This window comes from Polypterus senegalus, chromosome 11, assembly GCF_016835505.1.
Source record: "Polypterus senegalus isolate Bchr_013 chromosome 11, ASM1683550v1, whole genome shotgun sequence".
In the NCBI taxonomy this organism is placed as follows: domain Eukaryota; kingdom Metazoa; phylum Chordata; class Cladistia; order Polypteriformes; family Polypteridae; genus Polypterus; species Polypterus senegalus.
The window spans coordinates 79,514,040-79,541,476 of record NC_053164.1 but is presented as its reverse complement, the minus strand read 5'-3'; the positions used below and the strand labels follow the sequence as shown (position 1 = coordinate 79,541,476).

Below are 27,437 nucleotides of genomic sequence, written 5' to 3'. Positions count from 1 at the left end.
ATTTGTTAATTACAACACTCATATAATGCATTTTGAAGTCAGCCAACAAATGTACACGGACATATAAATTGTAGTGTTGATTGAATGGGATGTTAGAACATTTAATGTCCTGATTTTAGACATAGAGTTTCATCAGCCTATATGTTAATTGTTAGCTGAATGAAATGCAAATCCCTTTATTGAGAACTGAAATGAAGTGTTTCCCATAACATTCAAGGATTGGAATCCCCACCATCCACTTTCTTGATTCAGTTGTGCGATGTTCAGCACTCAGCCTATTGCACGGTCCTTTTACATACGACATATGGCCCTGCCTTTTTAGCTACTGTTGTACTCACTCAGGAGGGAAGATAAGCCACAAAAGTATCGTAAAATTTGTAAAATGTTGTACAGCTGGCAAAAAATATTTTAAGATTTAGCAGTAAAAAGAAAATTCCCGTTGATCATTAAATGTTTGGTAACTTTTAGAGTTGACTTACCTACACAGGAACGATTGTTGCCAGCCAGCTGGAAGCCAGGCTCACACTGGCAAGAGAATGACCCTGGGGAGTTCACACAACGGTGCTGGCAGTACCTGTAGCGACACTCGTCGATATCTAGGAAGAGAGACAGTGGCTTTATCACCATGCTGGCTATCAAAGTTGTGAAGAGGCAGCTGGGGTTTACTATACCACAAAATGTGTTTGTAATTAAAAAAAAAACAATCTAAATATCCGTTTCAACCCAGTTTTAAGTTGAGGTGTCTGGAGCCTAAAAGTCTGGACAAGGTACCAGACCATCACAGGGTACTGCCACATGGGGCCAGCTAATCTAATACACGCGTTTAAAGGATATGAGAGGAAGACAAGTACTAGAGAGAAAAAAAACCAAACAAACAATCAAGCACTAGGAGAACATGCAAAGTTATGAGATGTATGAAACATCAGGTCACAGTACTGCCCACTTTATCTAAATGCACCATCATGAAAAAGAGTTGACCTGTTCAGGCATTTTGCTTGAAATCATTGCAAATCTTTTCTCAGTATTATTTTAGACACAGTAGGTACAATGACTGATGCATATCCTTTTCATCCATGCCCCTTTTCCACCATCCTTATTTTATTTGTTATATAAAAACACAAACTGTTCAAACTACTTTCCTTTTTCTATGTAACATCTGCCAAAGTGGCTTTGATGGCTACAAGGAGGCATCAGGGTACATCTGTGAAAGAGTTTTATACACATCATGCGTAATCTTCGACTTTTCCCAGAAATGCCTCTATGATTTTCCATGTTAGAATTTCTTCTTTAAGGCAATACATTAGTAATGATAGAGCCAATAAGAGAGCGCAAGTCTACTTATTCATTATGATCGGATTCAGACTGGGTGACAAACTGGGAGGAACACTCACAAATGGCCATAAGTGATCTAACAGGATGTTTTATAATTGCTTTGTTTTATCCATTGGCACAGAGGAAGTGATAATGAGAAACTACACAAGCACCAAAGAAGCCAACATGGAATTAGTATTTGTGAAGGTGGGCATACAGGCTAACCAAAAATATAAAGATGAGCAGTACTCGACATGGATGCTCACTCATTCTTCAGGTGCTGGGGAAATGGCCTGGCGCGCTTGCATTGCTAGTCACATAAAGTCATACAGTCACACTGTTATGTTTTGCAATGTAAAGCTGCTTTTATTATTTAGATTATCACAATGCTTATCTACATAATGCGAGTCTGGGTGATCGGCAGTATATTTTACAGCCTTAAACACAAGAAAACTTATAATAAGAGAATGAACAGAGATGGAGCTTGTGATCTCATCAGCTTATTGTTTACTAGTTAGTTAATTCACTCATGTTTTTGAAAACAGCAGAAGAGAAGTTCGACTCTCCAAAAATGGTTAATTCTGACATAGGGCTCAATCCTGGCCCTAGTGGGGTTCCACCAGGTTTTTGTTGAACAGTGCAAGGATGGCAAACAAATCAAGCAAGGTTTCTCTATTATGTTTGCTTATCATACTAGGAGCCTGTGCATCTTTAAATCGGCTCCGAAATCCCCACTAACCACTACTTTCTCTGCTGTTCTTTTTCCTGTTTTCTGTGGTGTCGATCGGTGCCACCACCACCTGATCAAAACACCGTGATGTCCCTACATTGATGAATTAAAGACCAGAAGTTCACATGACCATCATCATCAAGTTCTTCCATGTGAACCCTGAATACCATGAGTATTGATCAAGATCATTTACTGTATGTTAGGTAGAATCCCTAGAGGAGGCTGGGAGGTCTTGTGGCTGCGGAACCCCTGCAGATTTTACTTTTATTCTGTTAATTAGTATTGCCTAATTTTATTTATTATATATTTTGTCATTTTTCTCTTTCTTCATCCTGTAAAATACTTTGAGCTACATCATTTGTATGAAAATGTGCTATAGAAATAACTATTATTGTTGTTTAACACAGGGACATCATACCCAACCCACTTTTATAGGCAGGGATGGTTCAATTTTAGCTTCTTTTCCACACACCTAAATGCTTTTTCAAAGTTAGCTTCTTCAGCCAGAGACTGTAATCCTTTCCATATACAGGCGGTGGGTGAAAATGAAAACGTTATCTGCAGCCACATTCTGATTGGCGCAATGCCTTGTGGTCAGAGCATTCCTGGCACATGATCTGCTTTCTTTTCTGTCAAATTATTGTGGCAACTTGTGACAGAGGAAGTTGTGCTGGGTGTCTAGCAGATTATCTCTGGCTTTCACTGTCTAGCCTTAACTGGCAAAAACTCAAAATTGTATTGCATGAAATGTATTTTCCTGTTGAGGAAAAAGTGACTAGGCAATGCACATAATTTTTACTTAATGGAGCATTTTCATTTACACAGAGTATAATAATATTTATAAATAATGTGCACTTGAACTCAAGAAGACCAGGGAAAGAGTTGGAAAAAAAAATAAGGGTCAAAAGCTGGATTTATTCTGACCTAAATGACAACCCTAAAGGAGACTACTAGGCAAGTGCATAGGAGGATTTAAACAAAGGGTACAGCCTGCCTCCTAAACTGGGCACAAAGGAGGTCTAACATTCAATGAAAAATGTGTAACTTTATCAGCAGAGCCAGGAAAACAAGTGGAAACTGAAAAAATGCTCCAAATCTTTGAGATAATCCATCTGGCTTTTACATTTTTCTTCTCATTGTACATATCGCCATTTGAGTTTTATATCAGTGACAAGGCAGAACACTGAATTTCTAACTTACCGACACACTCTGTGCCTATCTTGCGGTACCCATCTGGGCATCGACAAGTGAATGAACCAGCTGTGTTGATGCACTGTTGACTGGGCTGGCAATCATGGAGGTCCTGTTCACACTCATCCACATCTGAGAAAACACAATTGAGATAAAAGAAGTGACCACAGAGGATAGCAATATCACAGTACTCCTCTTCAGAGATACAAACTATAAAAACCTGCGTGTAATTTATACATTGAAAACCTGCATTATCAACCCCACAAGACTTATCACATGTTCAGGCAGTTGGTAAGGGATAACTGACAGCACAATTAGTAGCAAACATCTTTAAAATCTAATTCTACCTCCATAGCTAATGCTCAAAAGAGTAGTCAGATCTTTGTTGAAAATAAAGGGAAGGCTTTTAGAAAATAAATGTATTTTTTTGATATTTTGATCTAATTCAACATCTGTTTTTTGTATTTTGCCTGTTTAGTGACACTGAGTTTTGGTTTGGTCCTTCTGATCATGATACTAATGCTTGTTTACTTTGTGTTTCAAACTGGGCCACACCTGACTACTCCATAAATTTCATTTATTTAAATTTATCTCTGTAACTTGAATATAAAATAGCTCACACAAAAAAAGATGGTTGAGTTTTGTGAAAAGATTTAACCATGCAATAAAACTCCATGGTGTTGTTACATGTCAACGCCTATCATTAAATAGTAACTTGATAGAACGAGGTGGGTGTGTGCTCAAGCATTGTGCTATTTGCCTCTGTAAAAGCCCTTTGTGCTCAGCTTGTGAATTATTGGTTTCTGGGGTCATCTTTTTAGTGACTTTTATATTTTCTAAATCTTCATGCCTTTATTTTTGACATCCTGATCCTTTCTGACCTGCTTTTTTCTTCTTGTTTCATGTACAACAGTATATTCTACCTTATTTTTCTTTGTCAGTTTGGTTCTCAAACCATATTATAAAACCATGTTATAAACTCCGTTCATACTCATCCATGATATGTGCTACTTTATACTTCTCTGTCCACAAGGCTGACTTTTGTATGGTTACAGTTAGGCTTGAAATAGGCAACGGTGAATGATCTATCAAACAGATTTTATTATTATTATTTTATAAGTGGAAAAGAGCAAAAAATGTCTTTCTTTAGAAGTGTTATGTGTTAGCCAGTGTTCCTTCCCTGGTTTATGTTTATGTCTTTTTTTGATTGTTTTGCTTGTTCTTGACTTATTTATTGCAATCATTTATGTTAATATTGTTATTTATTATTATAATTTGTCCACTCATGGATTTTATGTCAGTTTTATTCATTTACTTTCTATGTGGTTATATTTGTTCTTTGATGTTCCATGTATTTTGTGGGATGATCCCTGCCCATCATCGTTGAGAGACTGCTCCCAGCACTATAAAGGCTGACAAATGCAGTTCCTCGTCATTCATTATATGCACTTGGGTGTTGAAATTTCTCCTCTTATTGCTTATTGTTGCTCTTTGGATTTTATGGCCTTTTGACATTTTTTGTGCTCTGTTTAAGGAATTTAGATTTTGATTCATGAATTGGGACCTGGTTAGCATTTTACAGCTTTTACAGGCAGTTCCTTTTTCACTCTTTTGAGCATTTTGCTGTATATTGTTCTTTTGCTAATAAAATCTTAACAAAGATTCCTTGTGGAATTTGCCTCTGCTCCAGTCGGTGTTATACGGTTCTTCCCCTGCTGAAACATTCTCAAGAGTAGGACTATTTGCTGTTTTTTTTAAACTTTGCAGCTATCTCCATTTTGAGGCCTAGGCAGGCCTTAAGCCTCACATTTTCCTGTGTCAGCCTTGCCTTGGGTGAGATCTGTTCTTTGTGCTTCTTTGTAGGTTTTGCTATATTGCAGAGTCAGAGATTTATAAACAGTAGCCATTGTCCTCAGTTGTACTAACAGGGATCAAACACTAGCCACCCCAGGGACAAGGAGGTAAGGATGAGGAGGTGAGTATAATAAAAAAAAGAGACTTGAAACCACAAAGTCAAAGAGAATGATGGTCAAAACTAAGATGTTAACCAAAAAAAGAGTCAAAAAGAGCTTAGAAAAATGTAATGCCATCATAAGGAGGCAGATTTGTGTAATATTTGTATAAAGAAGATTGAAATAACCAAGCTAGAGTCTGATACCAGGAAGACAGTGCTACTTATGTCTGAAACCAAAACACTAACCAAAAATAAAACTCGAGACACATAGCAAGTGGTCTAACCATAATACTTTAAGACAAAAATGCACCAATGAATGCAGTTTTCGATAGATAGACACTGGAATGACTATAAAGGAAGAAAATTCAAATGAAAGAAAAGTTCTGACTTGGCTGTCACAATCACAGTGAGGCGTTATGTAGACCTATTGCTGTTGGTATAAGAAGCACCAGTTACGTTTCTTCACACAATTCTACTGAATAATTAATTTGGTTGAAAGTCCTCAGTGTTAGTGTGTCAGAGAGAGAATATGCATGCATTGTTCATAATGGCACTCAGTTTTAATCCTTTCCTTTGCTACGACCTTCAGAGGGTCTGGAGTGCATCCTATAACTAAGCTTGCCCTTCTAATTAGCTTGTTGATTCGATGGGCCTTCTTGAAGTGACGTTACAGCTTAGCACACCACAGCGTAGGAAATCGCACTGGCCATCACAAAGTTATAGAAGATGTGATAAATGTCACTTCCCACATTAAAGGAACACAGTCGCTTAAGGAAAAAGAGCCTGCTCTGCCCTTTATTATACAGCTCCTTTGTGTTCTGAGACCAGTCCAACCAATCATTAATGTGGACCTCCAAGTACTTGTCGGAGTGGACCACCTCTACCTCTAATCCTTGAATAGTGACCAGACATAGAGGCTCTGTAGCACAGTGAAAGTCAATAACCAGTTCCTTGGTTTTGCTGATGTTAAGATGCACATAATTCTATTTGCACCAAGAAGCAAACTTTTTCACCTGACTCCTCTACTCTGTCTCATCCCCTTTATCAATACACCGCATATGTGCAGAATCATCTTAGAATTTCTGCAAGTGACATGACCTTGTGTTATATTGATAGTCTGAGGTGTGCAGAGTAAAGAGAAATGGACACAGGACTGTTCCTTATGGTGCTCCAGTGTTGTTCACATCACTTTATCAGACACACAGTCCTTGGGTCTCAAAAACTTCAGTCTGCCTGACAGATAGTCCAATATCCAGGACAGCATAGGCTCATCCACCTGCATATCTCTGAGGCTACCCCTTAAAAGGGCTGGCTGGATGGCACTGAAGGAGCTGGATTAATCAAAAAATATAATTCACACAGTGCCCAAGGCTTTGTCTAGATGAGAATAAGCCTTGTGGAGCAGATTGATAATTGCATCCTCCACTCCAGTCTTTGTCTGATAGGCAAACTGTAGTGGGTCCAGGAGGTCCGCCACAGAGGACTCATATAGTCCAGGATCAGTCTCTAAAAAGTCTTCAGACATAAGAGCCAGTGGTCTATAGTCATTAGGTGAAGAGGCGCCTGCCTTCTTTAGAACAGGACTGGACTTTTTGAAGGCTTAGTCACAGACTGAGCAGGTGACAGAGGACGCTACAAAGATGGTCAGCACAGGCCTTAAGAACTAAAGGACTTACTCAATCTCGTCCCACAGCTTTTTCTGTGTGTACTTTCTTCAGTTGTCTCCTTACTTGCTCTTCAGTTATAGACAGTCCACAGCCAGCTGACGTGGTGGGAGTTGTTATGTAGTAGGGATGATGCTGGGAGACTGGTCATTGGAAGAAGGTGGCAGTGGTAGGGAAAATCTATTAAAACTTGGTTCAGCTTGTTTTAAAATCCATAGTCTCAGATGACCAGGAAGTATGTGCCACCGATCTTTATAGCAGTTACTTAATTACTTAATGTGTTAGGCCACTTTTTATAGAGTGGCCATAATGACATAATGTGTCATGTTACATGCACATTTCATGTCCGTTAGCATGCTGCATCCACAAATATAAAATCGTGGTGCCAATGACACAGAAAAACAGAAAATATTGATTAAATGCCATCACAGGGATCATGGATCAGTATGAAAGAACAGAACTGTGCTTTAACTTTCATGATCACATGGGTATGCGAGTTCTGACATGGTCTAGCCTGAAAAGATTCCTCTTTTCTTTTTTTCTTTCTTTCTTTTTTCTTAATAGATGACTATATATAAAACAGCCCACCACCAATGGAAACACAATGTATCATTCCTCATTTAGTTTAAAATTGCTCAATATACATAAATCTTAAAAAATGGGCAGCAAACACCCTGCACTCTATGTGATGCTCCTGAGCCATATGGACAAGGCCCCAAATTTCATTTTTTTTGTGCAAACTTTTAGGAGATTTAGGCACTGGAGCAATGAATCAAGCGTTTTAACATAATGAGAGTCAGGGGATGTATTTTTCAAAAATTTGGAATGGGGAGTTAGGTTTTCTGTGGTAAATTGTAACCATATTACTCTGTACAGGGGTTCCCTTGCTTTCTTTCACTGCCTCAATGGATCATAAGGAGCTCTGTAATTAAACCCTGTGACTTTTATATCAAAATAAAGCATGGAATTTGAAAACAATGACTTTGCGCAGAGCCATAGGGCCATCTTTAATTGTTTAATGCAGTTCTGATGAGCCAAACCACAGATCTACTCTTGCAAAACAGAACATTGTGCTGCTTGCACACAAACTGAGTAACTGAAAAAGGTTTTTGTTAAGTTGAATGATATGAAGACAGCTCTTCAGGAATGGAAAGATACAGAGCCATTTTACTTGCTGCTGTGTGTACTCTAGGAAGTCATGTCTAAGGACAGACTGCACGTAAATAATGCATTTTAGTCAAGCTTTCGCAAAGAAAGCTTAAGTTGTCCTCTCTGGCAAACCTAAAACTACCAAGTTTGCTCAGATTTTCGGCTACAAAATTCTATATCTTAGGTTCAATAAAAAAAACTGTGCAGGATAATTGTCCATGATCTGTCCTTCATTCAAAAGCTGCTATACTTGATATTAAAATGTCAGGATCAGAGCAAAATTATTATATTATATTGTGCCATCGTGTTTTTCAATTCAAAGTCCAATTTGTTTTGTTTTTCTCATATTTAGAACTTGTTGTTGCGTGTCACTTGCTTCTCCTTTGTGTTTCGAATGCTGCTATGATACCACTCCATATGAAGGTGCCTGTAGTGTGATGTCAAGGCAGTTATGTTAGTTACAGTTAAACCACTGGTCAGATAGATAAAGTGAGGAAATTCTCACAAGAAGACAATTCTTCTTCAGCTGTTTTGTCCTTTCTTTTTAAGACTGTCAGTTTTTGAATTTTGTTTTGAGTGGTTTGTTCTAACACCTGCCTTTGACACTCCCATGAATCAAAACGTGCTCCCAGCTGACCCTGTTTTTGTTGTTTGCTCGTTAAAAAAATCTTTGCAACTGACACTGCATCTTGCTGAATCAATCATTTTATTGTTATTGGAAGATCCAAGCGGTCACAACATGCAGTTTTTATTAAGATTAGAATTCAGGAATAACACAACATATCTAAGCTCGCCTAGAAATCCTATTCAGGGTCATGAGGTGCCACATTCTATCATATCAGGGCTGGTCACAAGGCAGTAATCCACCATAGCAGGGGTGCCAGCCCACTCACACACACCCGTACAAGGCCAATTTGAAATGATCAACTAATGTAACATGTCTGTTTTTGGGGATGTGGGTGTCTCTCTCTCACTCTGCTGTTTTAATGGCCATTTTCTGGGTTCTTTCAGGTTGCAGGAATCCCCCTGTTTTACATACATTGTCATGACAAATACAGTCTCCAATAACTACATAGGGAAATTACGACACAGCAAAGATGAACAGCAAATAATGACAAGCAGAGAGTAGCATATTCTGAGCTTATAAGTGCATGTGAAGACACAGCCATGAATCAAATTTGCATTACAAATTCTTGAAAATAACAGTAATGATATAGCATACATCAGATTTGACTTGGTAATGGAGATATTAGTGGTGCTGCATTACTTCTCTGTAGTCGCAGGTTTGAATCTCTGTCTACTCATTGTCTGTGTGGCTCTGGATGTTTCCTTCTACTCTGCCTAGTGTAAGTCCCATACGGGATGGACAGGCACCCTGACCGAGAGAGAGAAAGGTTCCTTGCCCGAACAGGATGCCCCAGGTAGATGGACTGACACCCTGATTGAATGAGAGGAAGGTTCCTTGCCCAGATGGGAAGCCCCAGTTGGGTGGACAGGCATCCTGACTGGATGTATTTACAACACCTTTCCTGGCCATGATAAATGAGAAGGACTGTCACAAGGGGCTGTTTATTCCTCCAGGATGCTAGATGGCCGCAGCCCTGGATATCAATACACATGCTGACACCAACAGGGAATTTTAGTCCGGTAGCACAGCCCTGCTTGGACCCGTGGATCCCGCTTGAGGATGCTGCAGGGAATTACACTCCCTGCTATTTCGGACTTCTGTATGACCCAGAAATGCTTGCAAAGGGCAAAGCCCTGGCACTAGAAGTGTTCCTGAGTCCTCAAGAAGACAGACCACACAGCCATGTCCAGATGAGTTGGAGCAGGGAGCAGAGATGGGCAATAATCCACTGGAGTAGTAGCAATGTGGTGGCGCGAGAGACCGAGAGAAAGAAAGAGGAGGAAGAAGAGACAACACTTGTTTGTTTGTTTGCACAAGGTATTTGTAATACCCCCCCTTGCTTTATCTGAACCCAGGACTGTGTCTTTGTGTTTGTGCTTGGGGCTCTGTTGCGCCCCCTAGCCTTCACACTTGTTTTTCTGCAGATGCTTCAGTGTTACTCAAAAATCCCAAAGACGTGCAGGTCAGGTTGATCAGGGTCTCTAAATTTGCACTGTCTTCCTATCTTGCACCCTGTGCTATGGAGGTAGGCATCATCCCTTGTTGTCCTGTCTTGGATGAGTGGTATCAATATTTGATGGATAACTGGATGTATGGATGGATAATGTATGTCAACAAGACATGTAGCCCTAATCACGTTAAACTGCCAGAAGCAAAAGTCTCAAAGTGATATTTTATTACATGTGCCTTAGTAGGAAGTCAAGTTATTTACGTACAAAATCCCCAGGCCATTCCATTTATAGAACCCCAGTGGACAGCTAACTGATGTTTTCTGAGATTTGCCGTAGAACATCAGTGCACTTTTTGACAAGGATTGTCCTTTCAACCCAAAAAAAATGCCAATCATATTCAACCAGTTTCTCTAAAATTAAATAGTCAAGATTTGAAGGTCCCCAAAATCCTACCACATTGCTTGGTAACTTGTTCCATGTGTCAATGGTTCTCTGTGTGAGGATGAACTTCTTAACATTTGTGCAGAATCTCTTCTTAACCAGTCTCCATTTGTTCCCTTGGTCCATGTGTCAATGGTTCTCTGTGTGAGGATGAATTTCTTAACATTTGTGTAAAATTTCCTCTTAACCAGTCTTTGTTTCCCTGTTTTCTTGGTCACAGACCCATTTTAAAATAACAGCATGGATTCCCTTCCCTTCAAACACTCCAATCATTTCACCTCCTAATCTATGTTTATATGTGGGTGCTGCATAAAATTTAAAATGGAAAGATGAATATTATACAAAATCAGGTTGACTGTAGCAAACTAAATTCCAGTTCAAATACACTGTGGATAGTTATTGTTTGAAAAAAGAGACCAATGGCCATATCTCGAGACAAGCAGCAAATTGCAACAATAGCTTTTGTGCTTCCAGTGACTCACCCACACAAGTGTCATGAAGACCAGGCTCATAGCCGTGTGGACAGGGGTTGTAGGTCTCGCTTTCAGTTCGAGAACTTGGTCCTTGAAAGTCTACGCCCATCACTTCATTGCTAGAGACAACCGAGGCTGACCGGGGCAGACACAAGTAGCCTCCGTAGTGATTGAAGCATTTCATTTCTCCTTTACAGGCATCAGGAATGGTTTCACACTCATTGACATCTGCAGAAAACAGGAGAAAAGGAAAGAATAAGTTCAGAGCTGCACAACAACACATGTCTCTGTGGGCACGAAACCCACAATTTTGAAGAACCCTTTACCTATGCTCCCATGGCCTATTGTGTTGGTGCCATTCTTACCTCGCATTCTGTCTGAGTCTGAGGGGGTCAGAATAAAATGATATGACCCACTACTTGTTAAGTGCTCCCTTATTTTCATTTTAAGGCAGCAGTTATACATTGGCTGAATAGCATAGTGGCTTAATTGGAGAGTTTGTGTTGCTGAGTTTAGGGTTCGACTCCAGCATGAATGACAGCATTTCTCTTCCTCGTTTCACTTTTACTACTTTTCTGCTCTGAATGGTTCTGCTCCTGTCTTTGGTCTTTCCATATGTCCCCTCAAGAAGTCTCGGTTCTGTCTCTGCCTGTCTGCTGACTGCCAGATGTGCCAAGACTGGACAATTGCTCCAAAGATTTGAAATGATCTCTCGTTGCCTATTCGAACTGCACCCAATTTACTCAAGTTTAGTGTCTTGTTAATGTTGTACTGACAAAGAGTTTAGGATATAGGTTTTCGTCTTAATCTAGCTGCAGGTGAAATCATAGAGTAGTAGAACTACTCACTCTCGCTCAGTTCTTTTGATGCTTGCATCTTCTAATCATTCGTATATGTATTATAACTTGCTTTTGTAAGTCACCTTAAATCAAGAGCACATTTGAGGGTGGCAAGTGAGGTGACTGCCCCAGGCCCCGCACCTATGGGGGCCCCGCTTTTAAGGTCCACATGTCCCGTTTGAGTGGATTTGTCAAGTTATATTCTCCAGCATATATATATATATATATATATATATATATATATATATATATATATATATATATATATACAGTATATATATATATATATATATATACAGTATATATATATATATATATATATATATATACAGTATATATATATATATATATATATACAGTATATATATATATATATATATATATTTGAGATGCTTCTAAGAGGATCCCTTTTAAAATCGCTCTTCAGGGTCAAATTCCGTACATGTATATTGTCTGTTATACCTGCATTTTTATCACTTTAATTTAATATTGTTCTTTATCAGTATACTGCTGCTGGAGTATGTGAATTTTCCCCAGGAATTAATAAAGTATCTATCTATCTATCTATCTATCTATCTATCTATCTATCTATCTATCTATCTATCTCTTTGAAAACATTCCATAATCCATGTTCATCGTCTGAAAAGGGTTGCCAGTATAATCCCTTCCTAAAACAGGTACAGCCCATTAGTTGCTGGCTTGGCTTCTCCTATTTATAGAAAAAAACATTGCATCCAAATTAGACTATGAAGATGTCATCAACGACTTTTCCAATCGGAAGGCAAGAAAAGTGGATTTTCATCTCTGAACCTGGAAACCAGTAAGAGATTTCATGATGATACCTCTACATTAATTCCACACTTCCTGTCAAACCACTGAAGCTCACATTTTATTGTTAGGCCATAAACATGTCTGAATATTAATGCACAAAAACCATGTATAGCTAATGATAACCGGCTGACATGACATCAATATGAGTTATGACTATGACATCCTGCATATCGAGACTCAGAGTATACCTACAATTTGGGTACTTTTCTAGAAGAGGCCCTGATAATTTCCACATGACACCACATTGCATTTCACACTGTCATGGTATTGTCATGAATTATGAGTTGCAATTTTTAGATTATATTGTTATATTTTGATAACGTCCGCATGTTATCTTGCAAATATTTAGCTGAATACTGTAAAGAGAAATTCTGGTGTATATTAACATTAATTTTATTAAATTCGTACACAAGTTTATACAGTCCACACCAAGGTTATTATAGTTAACAAAAACTAAAATTAAAACTGAAACTATTATTAAAAAAACATTTTCGTAAACTGAAATAAAATAATTAACAAAACCAAAATTAAAAACTAAAACTAAATGAAACTATTAAAGTAGCTGGAAAGACTAACTGAAATAAAATAATTTACTAAAATATTTTTAGTTTTAGTTTTTGAATGAATATTCTTGCTGTTAGTCTTTAACCCTTGTAAGTTTTGCAATCCTACCCTGGATAAACAGGTTTAGACAATATACATGTTTTCTTAATCTCAGACACTGTCTCTGTTGTTTTGTGACTGTCCATACTCTTATTACCTGCTCTTGCTCTGCTGATTATGGGTTTATTGTTCTTATGGTGGGCTATTCAAGACTCACCACCCCTAACCTTGACACTACATGCTTGTTGTTCTTTGTTTCCCTCAATACAGCTAGGTGGGGTCTACACACTGACTCAAGCCTAAGAGTCCTGTTCTTCCTAAGCCCTTGTGATTTTCATGAGAAAATATTAAAAAAATTATAAAATTGTGTAAAATTGTTCATATTCAGTGTCTAATTTTGATTATGTTTGTTTTTATTAGACAAAAACAAAACCAGACAGTAAACCAAGCAGTGTAGTAAGCTTCCACTAACATTAAATTCATATCCAAATCTGTTAATTGTGCAGTTCTGTCCAATTGTGACACAAAAGTAACTCCATTGGAGCTGCATGCCATAATTACTAAAACTAAAACTGAAACTAATATATATAAAAATAAAATAGAAATACCTTTGTGAAATAAAAACTAAACTAAAACTAAAAATACACAATGAAGGAAAACTAAAACTAAACTGAATTTCCAAGTAAGGTCAGAAAAAATATAGAAATAAAAACTAATATAAAAAGGCAAAACTATAATAACCTTGGTCCACACATACCGGTAACATGGGGTTGGTCAGCCCTAGGCCCCGCAAACCCCTAAGGCCACCTATGCCTTAAATAACGGCATCCACTAAATATTAATAATAAAGCACTTACCTTTATATTCCACAAGTAGCCAGAAGTTAAAGATTTAGAACTGATGTAGAAGAACTGTTTGTTGTTAATATACCCAATTCTGCTGAAAATAACCAGGACTCTGGTGATTCAATGTAATGCTCCTTGATTCTTACCTAGACATTTTACATGCTAGCTTATCATTTTATTTGCCATTTTAACTGCTGCTCCTCATGAGAAGGTCCTGTCAGGTAAAAGCCTTGAATCTCTTTCAGAATGTATGCCTTGTACTTCAGTATCTATCATTGTGTATTGGCAATGAATGAGTTTTTTTTTTATGTACAGGCCTTTCAAGTACACTAAATTGCATTTTTCAGGTGACTTCTCGGCTCTGATGCTTGTGTAAGGCTTTTAAAAATATTTTCCATTAGTCTCGAGTACTAGCTAAATAACTAAATCTGAACTCTACATTGGTAAAATAAATGAGGAAAAGTAAACGTTCCAACTCAGATCTCTAAGAGACTCCCCCAAAGGTTTTGTCCTGGGATGCCCTTTATCCTCTCAACCACATTTTCCTTTTAAGAGCCACAGCCAAAACCAAAAGAGAAACCAGCTTTTGTCTACCTCGGAGTAGAGCGGCACTAGGCCAGATGTGCTGCACTAGAATTTAACATCTAGGCAATGTGATGAGTGAAGTGCAGTACACATCTACACCAACCTGTCGCTTCACAGTTTTAGAGTTTGTGTTTAATGTGCAAATTTAATAATCCATAAATTTATTGAGCCCTTTTTAGTCTTAAGGATGTATTCAGTTATCGGTACCACTATAAAGTGGTCTGGTTTGAGTGTGAGTGAGCCAAGCAATGAAGTGGCGCCCCCGAGTTGGTTCTTGCCTTGAACCTGCATAAGCTTCACTCTCTACCAATTCACAATCTGTAGATTTTTCTTCATGTGACTTTCCTAATCAGTGACCAACTTTTGCTCTTAACTGACTTCATTTCCCAGCATTTAATTGATGACTTGTTAATTAATTATCTTGCTTTTCAAGACTCAGTCCTCTGAATTTATTTTCTTTCCTTAAATGGTAGCCAAACAAAAACGACACGTGAGATGACCAGCTAAGTCAGGTCCTCAAACTCCAACAAATTCTTCTCCAACCAGTTTCTTAATTAGAAGCTGACTCTTGGTGTTAATTAACTTGTTATTACATTTGATTGCTTGTTGGTGCTCTCATTCTGCCACAGCAGACATTGCTAAAAGTCTTGACTTTCTTTTTTGTAAGTCTACCATCAAAATGTTTTGTGGACCTGAGCAGACCAACATTAGTTAGAATGTCACCTTTCTTTACTTTCAGATATTGTATGATGGACACAGGTTAGTGGGTCATGTGATGGCTCATTTTTTATTTTGTTTTTGTTTGGCTGCAAATAAAGGAAAATAGAAGCAATTGCAGGGTCTGAGTCTTAAACTGCAAGACGATTACACTTATGGTAAAATAAGTTCATTAGCATCAAAAACTGGTCTCTAATTAAGTAAAGGGTTAAAATGAGAATCTACAGCCACTGTGGCCCTCCAGGATTGGAGCTGGACACCCCCTGATATTGAAGATTATACAAAGTGTAATGCTAAAGTATTTAGTCCCATGATCAACATTCCACTTTAACTGAACAACAAATCCTACGCTCAAATTTTCTTTTCTGTAATATGTTTAGAAGAACTGACATTCATTTTTGGCATTATATTATTTAAGACAAAAAAGTCTCAAGAATAAAAAGATGAAAAAATGTGGTTTGCCGAAGTATTTCCTCCCCACGTTTTATTATTTTGTACAGCCACCTTTTGCACCATTTTGTGCACAATGTTTGTCAGTGACTTGGGCCAACCTTCCAGGCAGTTTTACTCCAGGATGTTAAAGGGAGTGGGATGCCCCTTTAAATAGTGCCCTAGATACTCAATCAGACTATGATCGGGGTTTTGCCTGGACCATTGTAGGACATTCAGCCTTTGTACTTAAGACACTCTCATTCGTTCTTTCTTCTGAGTTAAGCAGATGCTCAGACCTTGGTGATGGAAAGTAACCCCTCAGCATAATGCTACCATCACCTTACTTCACTTGTGTTTCTTAAGGTATGTGTCACCTTGTTACATTTTTGCCACAAATAGCTCTTTAAACATTGGTCAGTATACACTGTCTTTGTCTCCTCTAACAGCAAAACCTCTTCATACATGCAGCTGAGTCACTCTTTTGTCTTCTAGCAAACTCGAGATATGCTTTCACATGGTTCTTTATGAGAAATTGCTTCTTTGTGGCACCCTTTCATATGACTGAGTGATGTCTTTTTGCTCCAATCTTAAGTACTGAACTCTGTGGCTTCTTCAAGGTGCTCATGCGCCTCTCTATGGCTTCTCTCACAAGTCTTTTCCTTCATTGCACAGAAAGCTTGGAGAAACTAACTTTTCTAGACAGTGTCCAAGTGGGCTTGGGTTGATATAGCCCCCCACTGCCTGATAATTGGAGCAGCAGTGCCCTACAGGACAAGCAAGAGCTAACTTATGCAATTGCATTGTTTTCTGTCTAACTTCTGTTTGCTTTTAGTCTCCATTTTCACAACAATGTATTCAATTTTTACCTTCTGCAACTTTTAAATTAAAACGTCTAACATAAAAAAATAACTAATTAGAGTTAGAACTCAGCTCAGGTCAGAGCTGAGAGTCACGTGTGCTTTGTGCTGACGTGTGCTTTGCAAACGCTAGAGTCTGTTGAGAGTGTTGGTTTGTTCTGTGGTGTGAGATTTACATTAAAAAAATACATTTTGCTCTTAAAAACTTGGGTTTTGGTTGCCTCTAAGGAACCGTGTGGGAATTTTTAAAGCTTTTTCCCTTTAGAAGGGTTTTTTGCTTTTTTCGCCACAAGAGCAAAAGTAGCTGGGTGTTTGGAAGTGCGCTTGGAAAAGTTATTTGTACTTGTTCTTTTTCTTGTTATCTGTATTTGAATTAGCATCGAGGCGGCAGGGTAGAAAGCAGCAGTAACTGATATCGGCATTTGTAAATAAATAACCGCGTCGTCGTAACAGCGATTCCTTAGTTTAAAGGAAAAGAAAAAAAGGCCGCGGCTGACTTCAAAGCAGTAAAAGGTGGAAACTCAGTAGTGCGCAGGTAAGCGCCTGCGTTAAGACACCGATCAGGCACAAGGAGCAGTAGGAGCAAATAAGGTAGTAAAGTTTTATTTATTTGTTTATTTTAGATTAAACAGTCCTTAGCGTCCAGAGGCAGAACAATTAAGTGGGCGACAGCGTATTGGTTCATTAATACGGGGGAATACAAACAGTGCGAGTGAAGAGCTTATAAGTAAGAAGAGCGCAAAGCTAGAAGAGACAGAGAAAAGTAAAGTTAACCTCATAGAAAGGCAGGCAGCTGAGAGGGAGAACAGTACAGGAGCTTAAGGGGGAAAAGGTGTAAAATATCTGTAGCAGATCTTAGTGTTACCATTTAAGTTAAGGAGCAGCTGAAAGAAGAAGAAATTTAATTTTAAGAAAAAAAAAAATATATAGTTAAGGCAGCTTAGTAATCCCAAATCAAATTTTAATAATGAGGCCAGTGCAATGCAAGTCCTGTTGGATGTTGGACTTTTAGATGATGGTTTGGAAGAGCCAGTTGTCTATGAGGGCTACATCTGCAAGAGATGCCAGCTGATCCAGCACCTCGAGCTCAGGGTCGCTGAACTGGAGGAGGAGTTGGCTGACCTGCGTTGTAATAGAGAATTGGCGGACTTGGCCCAGGTGTCCTTTAGAGATAGTGTGCACCCCTAAGGTGGCGCGGGAGGAGATTCCAGACCAGACAGGTAGGAATAGGTGGGTCACGGTCGCAAGGCGTAAGGTAAAGGGTGCACACTGTCCGGGGGCATCAACCCCAGAATTAGAAGTGTCTAACCGTTATCATGTCCTGGCGGAGCTGGACGGTGACTCTGATAATTCTGAGGTGGTAGGCAGGGTGGAGGAGCCCCAACGGGCCACCTCAAAACCAGTTCCCAAAAGAGAGAGGTAGTGATAGTTGGGGACTCAATCATTAGGGGATTGAAGCGCAGGTGTGCTCCAGAGAGAGAGAGTCTCGACGGTGTGTTGCCTTCCGGGAGCACAGGTGGGAGACCTCCTGGAAGGGTGGATAGGCTCTTGGCCAGAGCGGGTGGATCCAGTTGTCATTGTCCACGTTGGAACAAATGACATACATAAGGGTAGTCTGTCAGTTCTGCGATCCAAATTCAAAGAGTTAGGTACCAAGCTGAGGAGCAGAACTGACAAGGTAGTCTTCTCCGAAGTTCTGCCTGTGCCACGCGCCAGTCCAGGTAAGATTGAGGAGATTAGAAGGCTTAACGCGTGGCTCAAATCTTGGTGCAGGGTAGAAGGGTATAGGTTTATGGGGCATTGGGACTCCTTTTGGAACAGATGGGACCTGTTCCGCCGACGGGTTACATCTGAACCGGAGGGGCACCAATGTATTGGGGAGGCGTATGTGTAGGCTAGTCGAGGATTGTTTAAACTAGGGAATGGGGGGGCAGGGAGTTTAGGACAGGCCAGATTTAGATCTATACATGGAAGAACAAACAATGGTGTAGAAATAAAAATGCATAGTAATGTAAATTTTAAGCAAACACGTAAAGATAGAAGGATTAACACATTAAAAATAGCTTGCCTTAATGCTAGAAGTATCAAAAATAAGGTAAGTGAGTTGGAGTTGTATGTAGCAGAGCACAATTATGATATTATAGCAATAACGGAAACCTGGCTAAATAACAAAGATGGGGATGAGTGTAACATAGAGGGATACACATTTTTTAGGAAGGATAGACAGAACAGAAAAGGAGGTGGGGTTGCTGTTTATGCCAAACAGGAATTAAATGTAAGTCATCTTCAGTTGGATGATGAGCCCCATCTTAGTGAGGACATGTGGCTTCGCCTGGAAAATATTAGGGAAAAGGTCTCATTTTAGGAGTGTGTTATAGACCACCCAATTCAGACAGTAATTTCAACACACATCTTTTAGTAATATCAAAAGGCAAGTTTACAGGGGATATTATAGTCATGGGGACTTTAATTATCCAAATATTAACTGGGATAACCTTACAGATGGAGGAGCACAAGAGCAGGAGTTTTAGAAGTAATCGCGACTGTTTTTAACACAGCATGTTAAAGCACCAACAAGGGGTGAAGCCTATCTGGATTTAGTATTCTGTAATAATCAGGATAGAATTGAGGGTGTAGAGGTGATTGAACCACTAGGGTCAAGTGACCATAATGTAATACAATTCTCAGTATTTTGTAAGAGTACAGATGCAAAGACTAAAATTGTTAAGTTGAACTTTAGTAGGGCTAATTTTGAGCAGATGCGACAAAGTCTAAGTAGGATAGACTGGGATAAGCTTTTAAATGTGGAGACAGTCGAGGAGCAGTGGAACAGGTTTAAAATGTTTTACATGTAATGCAGGACAGATACATACCTAAATTTGGAAGTAATAGGAAACTAAAAAATCTCCACGATGGATTAATAAAGATTTAAAAAGAAGTTGCAAAGGAAAAACTGCTGTATAAGGCATATAAGACTAATGACTGCAAAGAGAACCGTAGCGTATGAGAACATGAGGGCAACCATTAAGAAGGATATCAGAGAGGCTAAAAGACAGTTGGAGAGGAATATAGCAGATAAGGCAAAGAAGACCCCAAGAGATTCTTTCAGTATTTTAGTAGTAAAAGAACAGTTAAGGAGGAGGTCAAGTTCATCAGGAATAGTAAAGGGAATTAAAAGATACAGACAATGAAATAGCAGATGCCCTAAACTTACATTTTTCTGAGGTGTTTACAAGTGAGCAAGTGGATAACCTGCCAGAGGTAAACACAACTACTAAGGAGGTACTGAGGGATTTGGAAATTGTAGAGGGAGAAGTGCTGCTCAGATTAAATAAGATGAAATCAAACAAATCACCAGGCCCAGATAATATTTATCCTCGTGTTCTTAAGGAGGCTAGTGAGTACATATATAAACCCTTGACACATATTTTTAGGAAGTCACTGTGCACTGGAGAGATTCCAAAGGACTGGAAAATGGCAAATATCATCCCATTATATAAAAAGGGTGACAGGGCAGATCCAAGCAACTATAGGCCAGTAAGCTTAACAAGCATCACAGGAAAATTAATGGAAGGAATTATTAAGGATAAGATTGAGCAACACATGACAAGGACAGGAGTTATTCTGAACAGTCAGCATGGGTTCAGAAGGGGAGGTCGTGTTTTACTAACATGTTGGAATTCTATGAGGAGGCAACAAAAGGATACGATCAAAGTGGAGCTTATGATATTATTTATCTGGACTTTCAGAAAGCATTTGATAAGGTGCCACATGAGAGGTTGGGCATCAAGTTAAAAGAAGTGGGAATTCAGGGTGATGTTTTTAGATGGGTGCAGAATTGGCTCAGACACAGGAAGCAGAGGGTGATGGTGCGAGGAACCTCATCAGAACTGGCTGATGTTAAGAGTGGTGTTCCACAGGGGTCAGTGCTAGGGCCGCTGCTATTTTTAATATATATAAATGATTTAGATAGGAATATAAGTAACAAGCTGGTTAAGTTTGCAGATGATACCAAGATAGGTGGATTAGCAGATAATTTGGAATCCGTTATATCATTACAGAAGGACTTGGATAGCATACAGGCTTGGGCAGATTTGTGGCAGATGAAATTTAATGTCAGTAAATGTAAAGTATTACACATAGGAAGTAAAAATATTAGGTTTGAATACACAATGGGCGGTCGAAAAATCGAGAGTACACCTTATGAGAAGGATTTAGGAGTCATAGTGGACTCCAAGCTATCAACTTCCAAACAGTGTTCAGAAGCCATTAAGAAGGCTAACAGAATGTTAGGTTATATAGCACGATCTGTGGAGTACAAGTCCAAGGAGGTTATGCTCAACCTTTATAATGCACTGGTGAGGCCTCATCTTGAGTACTGTGTGCAGTTTTGGTCTCCAGGCTACAAAAAGGACATAGCAGCACTAGAAAAGGTCCAGAGAAGAGCGACTAGGCTGATTCCAGGTCTACAGGGGTTGAATTATGAGGAAAGATTAAAAGAGCTGGGCCTTTACAGTTTAAGCAAAAGAAGATTAAGAGGTGACATGATTGAAGTGTTTAAAATTATGAAGGGAATTAGTACAGTGGATCGAGACTTGTATTTTAAAATGAGCTCATCAAGAACACGGGGACACAGTTGGAAACTTGTTAAGGGTAAATTTCGCACAAACATTAGGAAGTTTTTCTTTACACAAAGAACGATAGACACTTGGAATAAGTTACCAAGTAGTGTGGTAGACAGTAAGACGTTAGGGACTTTCAAAACTCGACTTGATGTTTTCTTGGAGGAAGCAAGTGGATAGGACTGGCGAGCTTTGTTGGGCTGAATGGCCTGTTCTCGTCTAGATTGTTCTAATTGTTCTAATTGTTCAGTTCCAGTGCTTTTGAAACAAAAGCACAGCAAAATTTCAGTGCAGGATTTGTTTTTCAATAAAATTAGAGAACTGGTCATGGGTCTGACTACTTATGCAAAGCACCATATTTGGCTGACTGCTTACGGGATCAGGATACAGAACAAGTGTTCAAATACATAGTGATGCAAGAGGCACACAGACGCACATAGTGAGTTGGAGGTGAAGTAAGAAGTGAGCCGTCCACCTTGTGGTCTATAATCCAGTATAGCCATTAGGCCACACTGCATTCAGAATCACTTATGCCAAACCATATTTTGAAACTGCTATGCAGATTTATGGGACGTACGCAGAGAATACTCACTTGAATATGGGGAGAAGATGGATGGTGACATGGCAGGTGACCTTAGGGACGAAGCATCATCACTTACTACTCGGTTACCCACAATCAGAATCATGTTCATTGAAGTCTGAATTAAAAATAATGATTTAAACTCCCTTTCATTTCTTCTTCCCGTTATTTCTGTTTTTATTTCATTGTTCAAAATGTGTACTCAGGAATATTTTGCTTGTTTTCAGAGTCCATGCTTTCATGTTTCCATCCTGTTTAGTTGCATTTAATGCAGAGAAAAAATGCCGTTTGCTACCTTAATAAGAAACTCCATTATCAGGTAGCCTGGTTTTAATTAAACACCACAAGACGTGCATGTTGGGTACACTGACTACTCCAAACTGACTTAGTGTGTGTGCAGGAATATAACTGTGCACTGTGAAAGGTTGGCATTTCTTCCTGGGTTGGCTCCTAATTTAGTGACCAATACTGCTAGGATAGGCAGCAGCAACTGGCAACCCCGAACTGGAAAAGCATAAAAGAAAATAAACGGATGAGTGGCATTTTCAGAACTTCTTTTGTCTACTGTAAGGCCATGAAGGGCTTTTGTTTATAGCAGCAGCATTGAGTGCCATGCAGTAAATCAGTCCTGCATGGGGTGTCAGCTCAACACAAAGGCAATACCACATATATGGTGCTAAGATGTGGGAGAAAATCAAAGCAACTAGAAAAAAAAACACACGGACAATGGGAGAACAGGCAGCTTCAAATGGACAGTGACTGGGGTTCAAGTCCAACATGACCACTGCCCCAGCATGCTCCTCAAGAAACTCTGTTGTTTTGATTAAATCAGTCTTCAATGACACAAATGAAGTGTTTCAGGATAAACTTAAATATTTATCTACATGGCGCACTATTTTATTGATGCCATTATTACATTGACTCCTTGCAGTGGCAAGTATTCAGTTAAAACAGGGCAGACAATTGGTTAGCATCCTTGGATCTGAAGACACTTCTGAGGTCCTATGCTCCTTCTAGCCCACTAAGGGTCTGCTGATGCCACCTCTGCATGGTATCAAATCTCAATCCAGAGTCCTGTTGTGTGCAGTCTCCAGGCTGGTGGAATGTGATGCCCAACTCCACTCAAACCTCTGACTCCCTCGATGTGTTTAGGAAGCATTTGAAGACTTTTGTTTGGTGAATTTCTGTCTAACTGATGTTAGCTATTAGGTTTTGTAACCTTGGAGTTGTAGCTCGCTTGTATTTTGTTCTGAGCTGGTCAGTTTTATCAGCTTCTCCTGTAACAGTTGTTCCCAAACATTCCCTGTAGTCTGATGTTTACTCTATTACGTTGAACTCATTTGTAAGTCGCCTTGGATAAAAGCGTCTACTAAGCAAATATATGTACATGTAATCTGTACAGAATGGCAATGTCAGGTCAAACTCTGTTTTCCACTTTTTAACAAATACATTAGAGTTCTGGTTTTAGTGTATCTTCTCTTGGAAAAATGAATAAAAATAAAATTGAACCAATGCAATAATAAATAATGGGATAGAGGCTTTAAACTGCAAGACTGCTAATTCATTGGCCAACTCAAATTCATTTTGTGACAATGAAAACAATCACTTCATCTGTATGAACTTGAAATGTAAAAAAGTTAATAAACTGTACTTGAAAATGCTTTGAGATTGGAAAAGCTCTACAAACATAAAGTCATGTCAGTTTCTAACCCACTTGATCCAAACAAGGGTTGCAGTAGGGTGCAGGGGCTGGGGCCTATCCCACGTAGCGGAGGGCACAAGGCAGAAAGAAACCCTGGATGGGGCGCCAGTCTATCACAGGGCTATGAATGTAAAGTGTTACTACTATTAATACAAATCAAAGGAACATTGCAAAAAAGTTTCCAGTTTGTGTTTCTCCAGTTCAGTAATGCTAGAGCCTATCTCATACACAAGGTGGGACTTGAGCCAACCCAGTCCAGAGCTGGGTACACACAGACAAAAAAAAAAAGAAAATACAAAATGGCAGAGTTAAAAAATGGCGCACGCGTCACATAAAGGACAACAGCAGGTTTTAATTTGGCCTTCTGTGTTAAGCAGATCTTCTGCCCATGAGGTGTTCATCAGTGGAGTTTTAGGAGTTTCCATACGGTGGTTAAACAGAACACAACACAGAGCTTAGGTTCAGGGATCTGCTGCAGGCGGACGCTCAACTGAAAGTCCCTCGTGGGAAGACAAAGTGACTTCATTCTCATTTTGACTCACCTTTACAGTGCTGTGTGTGAGGGTCCCAGTGATATCCTTCTGTACATTCCTGTGGAAAGAATTTAAACAATGACTTCACTGAAATATAAACGTGATGTGCTTGTTTTAAAAAAGAAAGCAATCACTGCTAAAGCAGGATGCACACATCCTTTAGGGTAAGCATCACATATTATTTTTAATTTTACTATTGGAAAGCAGAGACAAGCAGTATATTGTGTAATTGCATTGCTTCTTTTTAAGTATCAACAAAATACACGCTTTACTAAGGTTATATCAAAAGACAAGTTTTAGCACCAACTCTAAGGCTTATTCTGTATTATTTTACTATGAAAAAAGAGAAATTCACAAGGAAAAGCTTGACAGAGTTTGCTGATCTGCAGTATTACTCTTAATGTGCTGAAAAACAAATCTGTTTTTGTTTTTCATTCACTGTTGTCATTGCAGACATTAGGAGATGGGCACATAAACATCTGTAAGATGACACAGTTGAAAATATGGTGGACTGGTTATCTATGAATTTGTATGCCAATGAAACAATAATGGCTAACACCCTCCAAATGATGACATCAAAACAGCAACTCATGCCTACACATCAGCTTCCCCACCCAGGCAAAAGACCCAAAACGTCTTCCCTCTCTCCTTTATTTTAACTCCTTACCATGTAAGTGTCACTTTCAGAGGCCTCCTGTGAAATAGCTGCATGCAGCACCAGGGTAAACAGCAGACACGAAACCAGCTTCATGATCCTGTGACAGAGAGAGCAACGGTAATGTCAAGACCAGGCCGACAGATCACACAGAAGGTGCCGGTGACAAGTGTGTCATAGAGGTTCGAAACGCATGTCCGTTATGTCACAGCGCCCTGTAAATATTCTGGACATACAGTGCATGTGAGTGCTGCAGAGAATGGACAGACATACAGCCCGGAACAAGCAAAGAAATGACTTCATTCATCTCTACTGGCACTATCATATACGATGCAGAAATACGATATATAAATGCTAATTAAGTTTATACTGCACAGTAAAATATTGCATCTGCCTGTGAACCAGGCAGCAAATCACAATGGACAAATTCCATATCAAAATAAATGATTTCATGATTTCTTTAAATATTTTGCTTTAAAACGAAGTAAAATGCAAGTTACATAAGTTACATGGGAAAGTAATTGAAATCTTTACAGCAGACAACATGTTCCTGGCTTATCTGGTGGATAATGTGGCGGATTTTGCTCTGACCTTACACTTGGTATTAATACGACTTGCTCTGATATTGGCCATTCATTATGGCACTGAATAAAAATCGGGAGTGGACTTCCTCGTATACTCCGATTTGGGGATGGATATTTGAAGAGTAAACCACAAGACAATGATTATGTTTTTATATTATCTACATTAAAGAACCACCAACAACAAATCAAATCAAATTAGTAATATATTGAACAATTATTATAAAAGTAAAGTTGAATAAATCGGACTCTGCAGGTGCAGGAATAAAAGGTAAAGTACCGCTTCCGGTTAGCAGAAGTAGCCCAAAGGCTGATAGAAATCTACGTTTTGTACCTAATACTTGTATGCAAAATTTGGTTGACTGAAGTGAAAGTGTACTCAGGTTATTGTGTTTACACACACACAGACATAATCCAAAAATGTTTTTTTCAGACACAGAGAGGTCTAAAACGTCGAGATTCATCAAAATCTCGAAATGGAATTTTAGAAGGATTCCAATACGTTCCCTATACTTTGTATACAAGAAAGTAAAAAAGAATGAATAAATGATTGATTGATTGAATTCTTGGCAGAACACTGAAAGTCTTTAAAGTTCTGTTGAAAATGTGCCATACTCTTAATCCTTTAATGTTACCAAGATGTTTTCAATTTGAAATTCAAACTTTTCCAAGGTGCTGCCTTCCACTACACAGCTGAGTAATTTATGTCACGTTTCAATAGTTCTCTGTGTGAAGAAAAAAAAAATCTTCCAAAGTTGTTCCCTTTAACTAACTTCTTTATCCCATTTTTTTCTTTATGCAGAACGGAGTTTTGAAATAACATTGAGAACTCATCTTCATGATTTCAAACACTGCTGTCACATCACCCTTTATCTGTGTTTGCCAAAGTTGTTCTTTCTTTGTATCTCTTTGACTGCAGTCTTTGTCTAGCCTTGTATCTCTACTCTGCTCTTTTTTCCACCATTGTTATGCTCTTTTTGTAATTTGAAGAACAAAGCTGCACGCAGCATTCCAGACGAGCAGTCTTGTTAGTGTTATTTAGCACAAGAATAGCCTTCTTTGACTTACTAAACACAGCAAGGCTGCCATTTAACCTAACGTCATAGGCAATTACTTATAAAAATTATGAGCACTGTCTTTACGTGGACAGTGATGGCTCTACTTGCACTTCCTAGGCACAATTGGAAGTTCCAAACTCCCACTGTGGCATCAAATTGAATATTTTTACTTTCCATGTATAAGACTTTATATGAATTTATATTTAATTTCGAGCACCTAGTTGTACAAGTTGAGTTTTAGTCTCGTCTACTGAAAGGATTTCCACTGATTCTTGAATATCTGCAGATCCTCATTTAGTGTTATTTGTACATGTATTTAATTAGTTAGTTATATTTGAGTCTACAGTATAAAAAAAAAAAAGCAATTGTCCCATCACTCACCCATGTGCAACTGCACTTTGGACCCTTACAGGTTCCTGTGATGCTTTTCTCCATCTTCTTAAGACAGTTCTTCATCTATAGGGTGGTCCAGATCGGATTATGCAATTTTCATTATGCTATAATGTATTAAGTTTATTACATAGAAAATCACCCAAAAAATCCCGAACCATCAAGAAGTGTGCAGAACCGGAATCGTCCCCACATAAATCAAAGTCATTCAGACGATTGGATCTGCATAATTAGATCTGGACCACCATGTATCTGCACACTGCTTTGTTTAACCGTTTGGTCATGAGTGCTGAATCATGGCTTCATGGAAACTTCAGCATAAAATTGAAGGCAATGTGAAAATCAGTCAACACGTCACAGTGGTCTGCGTATTTAATAAGCAGTACACTCATAAACATAACCTGCTTATGAACTATTATTTCATGGACAATATATATTTTATTTCTTCATCTTCTATTATTATTGTTGCATTTATTGCTTTCACTTTGTATTATACAATCTTGCTCTTTTCTGTAAGAAAAAATTTCTTTGGCTCTGCCATGGGAAAGGTTCAGAAGGTTTATTTCTCGAAATTTAAAGGAAAAGGGGAGCTAAGCTCCTAGTTAGACACTGACT

The 27,437-nt window shown here is 38.8% G+C and overlaps 1 protein-coding gene across 4 annotated transcripts in view; it reads right to left on the bottom strand.

Annotated features, from left to right (window-relative positions):
* The window catches only part of efemp2a (EGF containing fibulin extracellular matrix protein 2a), a 99,982-nt gene that overhangs the window by 21,194 nt on the left and 51,351 nt on the right, over positions 1 to 27,437 (bottom strand). For all 4 annotated transcript variants that reach the window (XM_039769133.1, XM_039769131.1, XM_039769130.1 and 1 more), the window contains exons 2-6: positions 24,806 to 24,893; positions 24,148 to 24,196; positions 11,002 to 11,220; positions 3,242 to 3,364; positions 480 to 596 (exon numbers count right to left, since the gene is read on the bottom strand). In XM_039769133.1, coding sequence (XP_039625067.1) covers positions 480 to 596; positions 3,242 to 3,364; positions 11,002 to 11,220; positions 24,148 to 24,196; positions 24,806 to 24,889 — 592 coding nt within the window. In that variant the 5' untranslated portion in view covers positions 24,890 to 24,893. The remainder of the gene's footprint in view (positions 1 to 479; positions 597 to 3,241; positions 3,365 to 11,001; positions 11,221 to 24,147; positions 24,197 to 24,805; positions 24,894 to 27,437) is intronic.